The sequence below is a fragment of the Hemitrygon akajei genome, chromosome 9, assembly GCF_048418815.1.
Source record: "Hemitrygon akajei chromosome 9, sHemAka1.3, whole genome shotgun sequence".
Taxonomy (NCBI): domain Eukaryota; kingdom Metazoa; phylum Chordata; class Chondrichthyes; order Myliobatiformes; family Dasyatidae; genus Hemitrygon; species Hemitrygon akajei.
In genome coordinates this window covers 22,940,759-22,953,887 of record NC_133132.1, presented here as the reverse complement: position 1 = coordinate 22,953,887, position 13,129 = coordinate 22,940,759, and the positions used below count along the sequence as shown (strand labels likewise).

General features: G+C 40.6%; 1 protein-coding gene across 2 annotated transcripts in view; it reads left to right on the top strand.

The window, feature by feature from the left end:
• Positions 1-13,129, top strand: part of cabin1 (calcineurin binding protein 1) — a 564,595-nt gene that overhangs the window by 375,217 nt on the left and 176,249 nt on the right. For both annotated transcript variants that reach the window (XM_073055615.1, XM_073055613.1), the window contains one exon: positions 10,776-10,939. In XM_073055615.1, the coding sequence (XP_072911716.1) occupies positions 10,776-10,939 (164 nt within the window). The remainder of the gene's footprint in view (positions 1-10,775; positions 10,940-13,129) is intronic.

Sequence of the window (13,129 nt, the reverse complement as noted above, 5' to 3'; positions counted from 1 at the left end):
GCATGTGAACTGAACTGCTAACTGAGAGAGAAGAGAACCAAGAATAATCATTCTTGAGGGGCCCAACAAATCCTCTTGTTCTGCAGCACAGAGGAGCCTTCAATCCAGTCAGTCCCAATCTTACCACACTACCTTCAAGGTGGCTACAGCAAGGATGAGATTATTTTGCACTTTCTCGTGGACTTTGAGTAGGTCCTTGTCGAGCTTCATCCTGAACAGATGCATGATACCGGACACTCTGATCTGGATCCACTTTCCTTTATGGTTTCTGAGATTCCATAACCCTGTAGTCTGGGTTTATGCTATGACTCACCTATAGTGGCCCTGACATATGACATTTGCTGTTTGCCAGTGTATAACTGAGCCTGGTCACGATGCGCTGATCCTCAAACACCTCCCTGGACATAGATGTATATGCTGGTTCTTTGCAGGTGATTAATGGGGAATCCCTTGGAGATGGTTCTTGGCACCTCCTTTCTTTGAGATAGGCAGTGGTACTACAACCATCTCATCCGTTAAGAAGCCCTTGAATAGTCACCTGTACATGGAGTGGTAGTGTTTAGAGAATTATGGGCTGAATACAAGAAATTAGGACTAACTGGCCGGGCACACTAGACACTAGAATACTACGGCACAGTACAGGCCCTTCAGCCCTCCAAGTTGTGCCGACCCATATATTCCTTAAAAACGTACTAAGCCCACACTACCCCCGTGACCCTCTATTTTTCTTTCATCCATGTGCCTGTCCAAGAGGCTCTTAAATACCCCTAATGTTTTAGCCTCCACCACCATCCCTGGCAAGTCATTCCAGGCACCCACAACCCTCTATGTAAAATAAACTTACCCCTGATGTCTCCTCTAAACTTCCCTCCCTTAACTTTGTACATATGCCCTCTGGTGTTTGCTATTGGTGCTCTGGGAAACAGGTACTGACTATCCACCCTATCTATGCCTCTCATAATCTTGTAGACCTCTATCAAGTCCCTTCTCATCCTTCTAAGCTACAAAGAGAAACATCCCAGCTCTGCTAACCTTGCCTCATAAGACTTGTTTTCCAATCCAGGCAACATCCTGGTAAATCTTAAACACAAAGTACACTGCAGATGCAGGGGTCAAATCAACACGTACAACAAGCTGGAGGAACTCAGCAGGTCAGGCAGCATCTGTGGAAATGAGCAATTGACTGCTCGTTTCCATGGATGCTGCCCGACCTGCTGAGTTCCTCCAGCTTGTTGTACGTGTTGATCCTGGTAAATCTCCTCTACACCCCTCTCCATAGCTTCCACATCCTTCCTATAATGAGGTGACCAGAACTGAACACAATACTGTACTTTAAGTGTAGTCTTACCAGAGATTTGTAGAGTTGCAACATGACCTCTCTACTCTTGAACTCAATCCCCCTATTAATGAAGCCTAGCATCCCTTAGGCCTTCTTAATTATCCTATCAACCTGTGCAGCGACCTTGAGGAATGTATGGATTTGAACCCCAAGGTCCCTCTGTTCATCCACACTCTTAGGTAACCGATCATTCACCCTGTACTCAGCCTTCTGGTTTTTCCTTCCAAAATGCATCACCTTACACTTATCTGATTCAACTCCATCTGCCACTTTTCTGCCCAACTCTGCATCCTTTCTATATCCTTCGACAACCTACAGCTCCATCCACAACTCCTCCAATCTTCGTGTCATCTGCAAACTTACTCACCCATCCTTCCGCCTCTTCATCCAGATCATTTATAAAAATCACAAAGAGCAGGGGTCCCAGGACAGATCCTTGCGGTACTCCACTAGTCACCGACCTCCAGGCAGAATACTTTCCTTCCTCTACTACCCTCTGCTTTCTTCCTGTAAGCCAATTTTTTATCCAAACAGCCAAGGTTCCACTGATCCCATGCCTCATAACTTTCTGGATGAGTCTCTCGTGGGGGACCTTGTCAAATGCTTTGCTAAAATCCATGTAGACCACATCTACTGCCCTACCCTCATCAATTTCTTTTGTTACCTCTTCAAAAAACTCAATTAGGCTCGTGAGGCACGACCTTCCCTTCACAAAGCCATGTTGACCGTCCTTGAGTAGACTGTACTTCTCCAAATGCTCATACATCCTATCCTTAAGAATCCTTTCCAATAGTTTGCAGACCACCGACGTAAGACTCACCTGTCTATAGTTCCCAGGATTCTCCCTATTACCTTTTTTAAACAAGGGAACTGTATTTGCCATTCTCCAATCCTCCGGCACCTCCCCTGCAGCCAAAGAGGATTCAAAGATCTTAGCTACTGCTCCAGCGATCTCTTCTCTCACAGAGCAATACCCACAGCAACCTGCGGTATTCCTTCTCCAACACCATCTCCCTATTATCCAGCCAGATACCCACCTGGCCTGGAAATCAAGGTACCTGCTATTAATTATTGCTAAAACTGCTTGTCTGCATCTCAGATTGGGTAATTCAACTTCTTGTTGCATTGTTACATCTGCCACTTTCCTTTCATTTTTTCAGTCCTCAGAAGCTTTTAGAAAGGTTTGTCACTCATATTTTGTTTCTCTAAATCTTTTACTCTTAATGTTTTCAGCTTACTTTTCTCTGACATCTTTGAATGAAAATCCCATTGCCTTTTCTTCTCTCAGTAGTGTGATTAGTTAATTGTTCTTGTACTTTGTTTCTCTTCACAAACACAGGAAGGACTTTAGTTACTTGCTGGTTCTTTTCTAGTTATTGTTACAGTGGCATGCAAAAGTTTGGGTATCCCTGCTCCGAATTTCTGTTATTGTGAATAGTTGAGTGAGTAGAAGATGAACTGATCTCCAAAAGTAATAAAGTTAAAGATGAAAAATTCTTTTCAACATTTTAAGCAAGATTAGATTTTGTTTTGTACAATTTTAGAGTGAAAAAAAGGAAAGGAGCTCCATGCAAAAGTTTGGGCACCCCAAGAGATTTGAGCTCTCAGATAACTTTTACAAAGATCTCAGACCTTAATTAGCTTGTTAGGACTATGGCTTGTTCACAGTCATCATTAGGAAAGGCCAGGTGATACAAATTTCAAAATCTTATAAATACCCTGACTCCTCAAACCATGTCCCAACAATCAGCAACCATGGGCTCCTCTAAGCAGCTGCCTAGCACTCTGAAAGTTAAAATAAATGATGCCCACAAAGCAGGAGAAGGCTATAAGAAGATAGCAAAGCATTTTCAGGTAGTCATTTCCTCAGTTCGTAATGTACTTAAGAAATGGCAGTTAACTGGAACGGTGGAGGCCAACTTGAGGTCTGGAAGACCAAGAAAACTTTCTGACAGAACTGCTCATAGGATTGCTAGAAAGGCAAATCAAAACCCTGTTTGACTGCAAAAGACCTTCAGGAAAATTTAGCAGACTCTACAGTGGTGGTGCACTGTTCCACTGCAGCGACACCTGCACAAATATGAGCTTCTTGGAAGAGTCATCAGAAGAAAACCTTTCCTGCATCCTCACCACAAAATTCAGCATCAAAAGTTTGCAAAGGAACATCTAAACAAGCCTGATGCATTTTGGAAACAAGTCTTGTGGACTGATGAAGTTAAAATAGAACTTTTTGGTCACAATGAGCAAAGTATTGTTTGGAGAAAAGAGGGTGCTGAATTTCATGAAAAGAACACCTCTCCAACTGTTAAGCATGGGGGTGGATCGATCATGCTTTAGGCCAGTGGCATAGGGAACATTTCATGGTAGAGGGAAGAATGAATTCAATTAAATACCAGCAAATTCTGCAAGTAAACATCACACTGTCTGTAAAAAAAAAAGGTGAAGATGAAAAGAGGATTGCTTCTACAACAGGATAATGGTCCTAAACACCTCAAAATCCACAATGGACTACCTCAAGAGGCACAAACTGAAGGTTTTGCCATGGCCCTCACAGTCCCCTGACCTGAACATCATCGAAAATCGGTGGATGGACCTCAAAAGAGCAGTGCATGCAAGACAGCCCATGAGTCTCACAGAACTAGAAGCCTTTTGCAAGGAAGAATAGGTGAAAATCCCCCAAACAAGAATTGAAAGACTCTTAGCTGGCTACAGAAAGTATTTACAAGCTGTGGTACTTGTCAAAGGGGGTGTTACTAAGTACTGACCATGATGGGTGCCCAAACTTTTGCCACGGGCCCTTTTGTTTTGTTATTTTGAAACTGTAAATTATGGAAATAAAAAAGAAATCTTGCTTAAAATATTAAAGAAATGCGTCATCTTTAACTTTATGCCTTTTAGAAATCAGGTCATCTTTTGCTCACTTAGCTATTCACAGTAACAGAAATTTTGACCAGGGTTGCCCAAACTTTTGCATGCGGCTGTAGGTATATTACCTTTATGTTTTTTTTAGCATGGACCAAGTCTATATGGACCAAGGGTATTATTCTTTCTTACTTGTGTTTTAAATTGTTTTAAGGTCTATTAATGTTCTTTCCTCCCTGATTGTTCATCATGCTAAACACTGAAGCAAAGTGATTATTCATTCTTTCTGGCATTTTATTCACAATCATATGAAAGAGACAAGAAAAAAAAACCTGGTCAAACCCATTAAACTATAAAATTAAAACCATTCCCGTCTCAAATATAATATAACACATAATCAAGACCCCAACAGCTCTCTTTCGGGAGACTGTTACTTTAATAGGCCGTCATTTAGCGATGAGGCCAGTGACATCTTATCTCGCGCCCAGGAATGTAAACAAGTCTACTAGAGACATAACCCAAAATGAATATGTACAACTAAAGTTATTCAGAAAAAACTGCTGTTTTTCAGCTTCATTCTTAATGAAGTATGACATTTGGGTGTATTAAATATCACCTTAGAAAGTAAATGATAGAAAGTATATTCTAGGCATACTTATATCACATTACCATGTTATCCTTGTACTAATAAGTTAACTGAGCCATTGCCTTAAAACTCTGATCTGCAATACTCAAAAACAAATTGGCCCCTTAATTAATTGAATACAAAAATGCATCGAATGACTTTCCAATAAAAGAATAACTAGAAAACTTCACACCTAGGATGTTAACTTGCCCATGCCTGTTAGATTGCACATACAGGCTGGTCTGAGCTCTTAATGCAGTTCCATCTCCTCCCAAGAGGCGTGTGGACTTTGCCCAGGGTCTTCTTCCATATCTCCTAACACCAATGATTTCAGGGCTTCTTTTGCTTCCTCTGCCAAGTTAAATGACATCTTCATGCCCTTGATATTCACTCTCAAAATCACCGGGTATGTGAAGAACGATTCGATCCCTTTCTTACGAAGCTTAGCACAGATCTCCTTATATCCCTGCCATTCCTGCATCGTACCAGGGCTGTAGTCGGCGAAGAACTGCAGCTAGGTACCATCAGGGAGAGTGGGTTTGGCTTTCCTCGTGCCCTCCAGGATAGCTTGCCGGTCGGTGTAACCTAGAAGCCTAAAGACCATGGTCCGCAGTCTTGAGATGTTGTTGGAAAAGATCTTATGTGCTCTATTGATCTCCAATGGAGTGCTGTGGGAGTTCTTGAGTGCTGGAATCCAATTAGGCAACACCTCCTGGAGGTAGCCTCTCAGTGCCTGTCGGTAAGTTGACCAGCCACACATTGTTTCTTCTGGATCTATCCTCCAAGTCATTTAACTGCTTCCGTATCTTAGTCACCTCCACGAGACAGGAGCTAGTATCTTTCTCATTCTTATGTAAGCTAACCTGAATGGTGTCTGTTTTGTTGAAGACTGTGCTAAATTTTTTAGCATGAATGTCCACTTGCTCCTTTTACGACCGGAAATGTTGTCATTCTCTGCCATGTGCTTCTGTATGGGGTCGAGAGCCTTTTCATAGAACATACAACATAGAATAGTACAGCACAGTACAGGCCCTTCGGCCCACAATGTTGTGCTGACCCTTAAACCCTGCCTCCAATATAACCTCCCAACTTAAATTCCTCCATATACCTGTCTAGTAGTCTCTTAAATTTCGCTAGTGTATCTGCCTCCATCACTGACTCAGGCAGTGCATTCCACACACCAACCACTCTCTGAGTAAAAAACCTTTCTCTAATACCCCCCTTGAACTTCCCTCCCCTTACTTTAAAGCCATGTCCTCTTGTATTGAGCAATGGTGCCCTGAGGAAGAGGCGCTGGCTGTCCACTCTATCTATTCTGCTTAATATCTTGTACACCTCTATCATGTCTCCTCTCATCCTCCTTCTCTCCAAAGAGTAAAGCCCTAGCTCCCTTAATCTCTGATCATAATCCATACTCTCTAAACCAGGCAGCATCCTGGTAAATCTCCTCTGTACCCTTTCCAATGCTTCCACTCCTTCCTATAGTGAGGTGACCAGAACTGGACACAGTACTCCAGGTGTGGCAAAGCCAGAGTTTTATACAGCTGCACCATTATCTCGCGACTCTTAAACTCTATCCCTCGACTTATGTAAGCTTTCTTAACTACCCTATCTACCTGTGAGGCAACTTTCAAAGATCTGTGAACATGTACCCCCAGATCCCTCTGCTCCTCCACACTACCAAGTATCCTGTCATTTACTTTGTACTCTGCCTTGGAGTTTGTCCTTCCAAAGTGTACCACCTCACACTTATAACCATATAACAATTACAGCACGGAAACAGACCATCTCAGCCCTTCTAGTCCGTGCCAAACGCTTACTCTCACCTAGTCCCACCTACCTGCACTCAGCCCATAACCCTCCATTCCTTTCCTGTCCATATACCTGTCCAACTTTTTTTTTAAATGACAAAATCGAACCTGCCTCTACCACTTCTACTGGAAGCTCGTTCCACACAGCTACCACTCTCTGAGTAAAGAAGTTCCCCCTCGTGTTACCCCTAAACTTTTGCCCCTTAACTCTCAACTCATGTCCTCTTGTTTGAATCTCCCCTACTCTCAATGGAAAAAGTCCATATAACTCCCTCATAATTTTAAATACCTCTATCAAGTCCCCCCCTCAACCTTCTACACTCCAAAGAATAAAGACCTAACTTGTTCAACCTACACTACACTACAACCTCATCTCATCCAGGACTTTGCTGTATCTGGATTTAACTATTCAATGCACTGTCACATCTGTAATGAATCTGTGCTTGTGGAGTATCCAAACTGTGCGACCAATATACCTGAGCTCATTTGGCTCTTAATTAAACACATTAGTTTTAAATGTGGCATCTCTACTTTCAAATTCGTATATGAATATCTCCATTTCCTCGGACCAACAATCTTCAGGTGTTTGGCCCTCTAAATGAGGCCTTGAGCATTCCTGATTCTTATGTGCTCCACTACTGACTCCTGTACCTTCAGCTCCCTAAAATGTTCTGGAATCTCCTTGTATACCTCCTGGTCTCTCTAATTAAACTTTTTTCTTTAAGATTCTCTTAAGATGTGCTTTTGGTCACCAGGTCTAAAAATGTTCCCATCAAGCAGTGAAATATGTTAAATGTAACATATAAAAATGAGCGGTGACTGCCGGTGCAAAGAGCATAGGCAGTGGCAATCAGTGCAGGGAGTGCCTATAAACAGGGCAGCACCAGGGGATCACGTGAGATGGATCAGAGTTGTGACTTCACTTACATGCTCCCACACATCACTGGGACTTACTTCATTTCATTGATCAACAGCAGAGCCTCAGGTATATCAAGGCTAACAAAAATTACCCTAACCACTCTTGGTGAAAATAAGTGAGTAATCCACATATCTTCATGAACTCTGTACCCACAGGCTGAGTGGTGAGTGACTAATGTTGTACCTCTACTTAAGAATGAAACGAGGGAAAATCATGGGTACTATAGACTGGTGAGTCTCAGGGATAGGATATACAAGCATTTGGAAACCCGTGGCCTAATTAAGGAGAGCATAATTCTCCGTAACTTCCAGCACCTCCAACGGGATCCCACTACCAAGCACATCTTTCCCTCCCCCCTCTTTCTGCTTTCCACAGGGATCGCTCCCTACGCGACTCCCTTGTCCACTTGTCCCCCCCCCCCCCCCCATCCCTTCCCACCGATCTCCCTCCTGGCACTTATCCTTGTAAACGGAACAAGTGCTACACCTGCCCTTAGTTTGGAGGGCATTTGCTGTCATGAGAGGCTGGACAAACTTAGGTTGTTTCCTTTGGAGTGGCGGAGGCTAGGAGATCTGATTGAGGTTAACAAGATTAAGAGATGCATAGAGTAGACAGGGAGTATCTGTTTCTCAAGGTTGACATGTCTAAAACCAGAGGGCATGCATTGAAGGTGAGAGGGGGTAGGTTCAAAGGAGATGTGAGGGTTAAGTTTTTTTTGCTCAGAGAGTGGTGGATGCCTGGAATGCAGCCTGGTGGGGTGGCAGAGGCAAATACATCAGAGGCTTTTAAGAGATGTTTGGATAGGCGCATGGATGTAAGAAAGATAGAGGGATATGGGCATGATGTAGGTATGAGGGATTAGTGTTTGGATGTTTCTGATGTGGTTTTTAGCTGGTTTGGCACAACATTGTAGGCCGAATGGTCTGTTCCGGTGCTGTACTGTTCTATGTTCTTGATATTTATTGCTTATTTATTTTATTTTTTTATTTTTGTATTTTATTGTCTTTTGCACATTAGTTGTTCAGCTGTATTATTGTGTGTGGTTTTTCATTGATTCTGTTGTGTTTCTTTTTATTTACTGTGAATGTAAGAAAATAAATTTCATAGTATATGGTGACATAATATACTTTGATAATAAATTTACTTTGAACTTTCAGAAGATTCATGAATGCTAGAGTGTGTCATCAAAGAACTATTCTTCCTATATTTTGTAGAACTAATAAGCTGGTGTACCAAGAAATACTGTAAAAGAAAAATACGATATCCCTTCAGTGTTCATGTTCTGAGTTATAGTAAAGATTTTAGGCTAATCCCATTGAGTTAGTTGCCACATACAGACAGGATGTAGGCAGGAGCTGTCTGCTCTCACTTGGGCCCATGTCCCATTGGAAGAAGTAATTGTGTATCATTCTTCTAAAATATTTTGTTCATGAAATGATTAGCCCAGGAGCACCCTAAAATCTCTTAAAATAAAAGTTCGGAATTATAAATAAAATCAAGGAATGGGCAAGCAGTTGGAAAATGGAAGCCAATATTATTCATTGTGAAGTAATGCATTTTTGATTGTAAGATGGAAGCAATTACACTCCATATATAGTAGGCTTGGTATGGAGAAAGGGCAAGAGAAACTCTGATATGGGCTCAGAATACATTCATGACAATATCTCATAAGATGTGGCTATTTGTTAGAAGAAATTAAGTTCCAGATTTTGCATAAAGTCTGTAGACTGTGCAGTCAAGAGATAAAAATCATCTTCTACAGAAGATTAATTCTTTCCTGAAGTATCCATGTCATTTAGGTCTTTTCACTTTGAGGAAGGAATTTGTGCCTCGTGAAAAGGAAGCAATAAGGTGCTGCTTGGTATGAAGGACAAAACTTTGGGAAAATTGAAGCTTTCGTTAGTAGAATTGCATAGATTATGTCATGTGCCAATGATGAAATATTTGGATTTTGAAGTGATTTTTTTTTTGTAATTTATTTTTTTATTGAAGTTCATCATCAAACAAACATTTCCATAAGATGTATTTCAGACATTGTTCATATATATCATATAATCATATATGTCACAAATCTCCACATAGCATTTATCTGAGGTATACATTTATAGATAAGAGTGGAAAGAAAAAACAAGCAAAAGGAAAAAACTATGTACAAGTAGGGAGTGATCTTTTTTTTTACAACATATTCATTGATTTGTGAGATTAAAATCAGGCCTATGAGGCATTATGTAGTTAAACCATTTTTCCCAGTATGAATCAAATTGTTCCAGCTTATGATTAACAGATGCTGTTATCCATTTTGTAAACGTCCATTGTAATTTCCATCCATGCATTTAAAGTTGGGCTCTCCTGTGATAACCATTTCCTAGTAAGAGTCTTTTTACCAGCCACCAGCAGTATATTCATTAAATATTTAATCTCTTTTCAACCATTCTTGAGGTATATACCCAAAATACAGCCCTCTAAACACACAGTTAGGAAGTTGTGGAATTGCTTTCCAAAGGTGCAGGCAGGACTGTCAACATTCAAGGTTTGATTAGTTATGAGGATGAAAGGAAAGGAAGTAATGGAATATGGGGAGCAGGTGAACAAATATTCTGTGGGAGACAAATACACTCTGTGGCTGAGTAACTTGTGCTCTACAATAAATTATACTGATGTGTAAACGTGCATTTTGGGTATGATTATGACCTATTCTAACGTGCTGCAATATAGCCATCATGGGACAGCCCAGAATCAGAATCAGGTTTATTATCACCAGCATGTGATGTGATATTTGTTAACTTTGCAGCAGAAGTTCAATGCAATACCTAATCTAGCAGAGAGAAAACATTATAATAAATAAAAGAAACATAATAATAAATAAAGATGTAAATCAATTATGTATACTGAAGAGATTTTTTTAAATGTGCAAAAACAGAAATACTGTATATTTAAAAAAACAGTGAGATAGTGTCTGAAGCTTCAGTGTCCATTTGGGAATCAGATGGCAGAGGGGAAGAAGCTGTTCCTGAATCGCTGAGTGTGCACTGAATCCCAGAACTTTTCTGAAATGTTACAGTTTTAAGTACAAATAACTATTGTGTGAAATCTTCCTCACCAATTTGTAATATGGTGATCTTGGATAATGTTTTGAAGTCATCCTGATATGGTTATCTTTAATTCTCAAGTTTTAAGCATGAATATCGAAAAACTTAAACTATTGTTTTACTTCTGTAGGGAATCTGGCGTATTCCTGTAGATGAAATCGACCGTCCTGGCAGCTTTGCTTCACATATGAACCGTTCAATTGTCATCTTACTTGATGTTTTATCACAACTGAAGGACCATAATACTCTGTTGAGAGTATCTTCCATGCTTCAAAGGACACCTGACCAAGGAAAGTAAGTGTGCATGTTCAAAATTTCAGAGTTACATGCTTACGATTCTAATGTAGTTTCCTTCCTCAGATTAAAGAATCAGAAATGTGAATATTCACATAAAATTGGAGAAATTGAAATATTCCCTTCATTATTTCCTTCTGCGGATACTATCATGAAAACAATTAAGTGCTGAACATTCCAGATATTTATCTTTTTCTTTTATTCCATCATTGTATATAAGACTGATTTGGATTTTACTCCAGAGGAAATAGCAGGTACTTCTGGACTCTCCCCTAAAGTGATATTGGTTTCATTCAATCTATTCTTTCCCCCATTCAGTTTTGTTTCTTCTGTCTTTGACTTTTACTTAAGTGCTAAATCTCTACTTTGTATAATTATTTCAGTTGTGTAAAATGCATTGTTGTGGTATTTTGAATTGGTATAGAGAACCATACTACAAATGTACACAAAAGAAGCGAGAGTAGAAGGTGATTATATCCACACACTAAGAGGTTGTTAAGGCAAACACAATCCATAGCACTGTCCCCATTCTCGGCAATAACAAAGAATGACAAAGACAAGGCTGAAGGATTTGCAACCCTCCTCACCAACTGGACAACGTGTTGCAGCTTCCAACTGCAATCTTTTTTTTAATGAGTTTCTACAATGGGACAAGACGAAGAAAAACAATTTAATAAAAGAGGTTTATACAGTGCAAAACAATAATATCAAATGTACAGTTCATAACGATTAAGAAAAAGCACCCATCGTATAAAGTTAGTTACCACCCCACCCTTCCACTACCCAACTCCAAGCCAACCTTACGATATATAAAAAAGTTAATCAGAACTTTTATCACCACAGAGCTGTATTTATAAAAAGAAGATATATTGCCTACTACCTGAACAATAATATGTTTACACATCAAAAAAAGCGTAAATCTTAACCGAAAGAAGCTGGAAGTAAGGGATTTAAATTCAACAGAATAAAAGGGAAGGATGCACCCTTAATCTAAATGGGAATTATGAAAATATTCAAGGAAAGGTCCCCACACCTTTTGGAACTTTATGTCTGAATTAAGAAGTGAATAATGAATCTTTTCAAGGTCTAAGCAGGACATAATGTCTCTGAGCCATTGAGCATGAGTGGGTGGGGCAGCATCTTTCCACTTAAGAAGGACTGCATGTCTGGCCAAAAGAGAGGCGAAAGACAATGTATGACGCTTAGTCAGAGTCAGATGCATGTCAGCTTCTCCCAAGGTGCCGAAAAGAGCAATCAGAGGGTTAGGTTCCAAGTAGCAATTAAGTATTTGAGATAAAGTTTTAAAAAATCTCTCCAGAACCATGGCATACAATGGATGTAGAAAATCCAGTTAAGAAGAAAAGAAAAGCTTACAAGGTTCAAGAAACTTGGTACTGTTAGGATTCTAGAAAACTACAAGGGTGCCTAAGAACTAAGAATAAAATTGAGAGCTAGAAGGGGCCTTGAGAAGGCCTTAGCAAACAGGATTAAGGAAAACCCCATTCTACAAGTATGTGAAGAGCAATAGGACCAATCAGGTGTGACAGTGGAAATGAGTGCATGGAGCCAGAGAAGGTAGCAGAGAAGAGAGAGCATAGGCCATCAACTTTTTGCTGTTGATGCTGTAGCAGGCAATTTCTTTTTTACGAGGTCGAGTTGCTAGCTCGACGCTCAACCCAGCACGGATGGGAAGCATGCACGGTAGCTGGCTGGATTCGAACTCTGGACCTTCCGCCACAAAGTCCAGCGCTGATGCCACTACGCCACCAGCCAGCACGAAGGTAGCAGAGGTACTTGCATAATACTTTGCTTCAGTATTCACCAAGGAAAAGAACCTTGGTATTTATGGGGTCCGAAAAGCTTGAGCAAATGGACATTAACAAAGAGGAAGTGCTGGAGCTTTTGAGAAGTATTAATATAGATAAGTCACCTGATCTGGACAAGATATACCCCAGGCTACTGTGGGAAGCAAGGGAGGAAATTGTTGAGCCTCTGGCAGTGACCTTTGCATCATCAATAGGGATGGGAGAAGTACCGGAGGATTGGAGGGTTGCAGATGTTGTTCCCTTGTTCAAGAAAGGGAGTAGAGATAACTCAGGAAATTATAGGCCAGTGAGTCTTACTTCAGTGGTGGGCAAATTGTTGGAGAAGATCCTGAGAGGCAGGTTTAAGCATTTGAAGAGACATAAT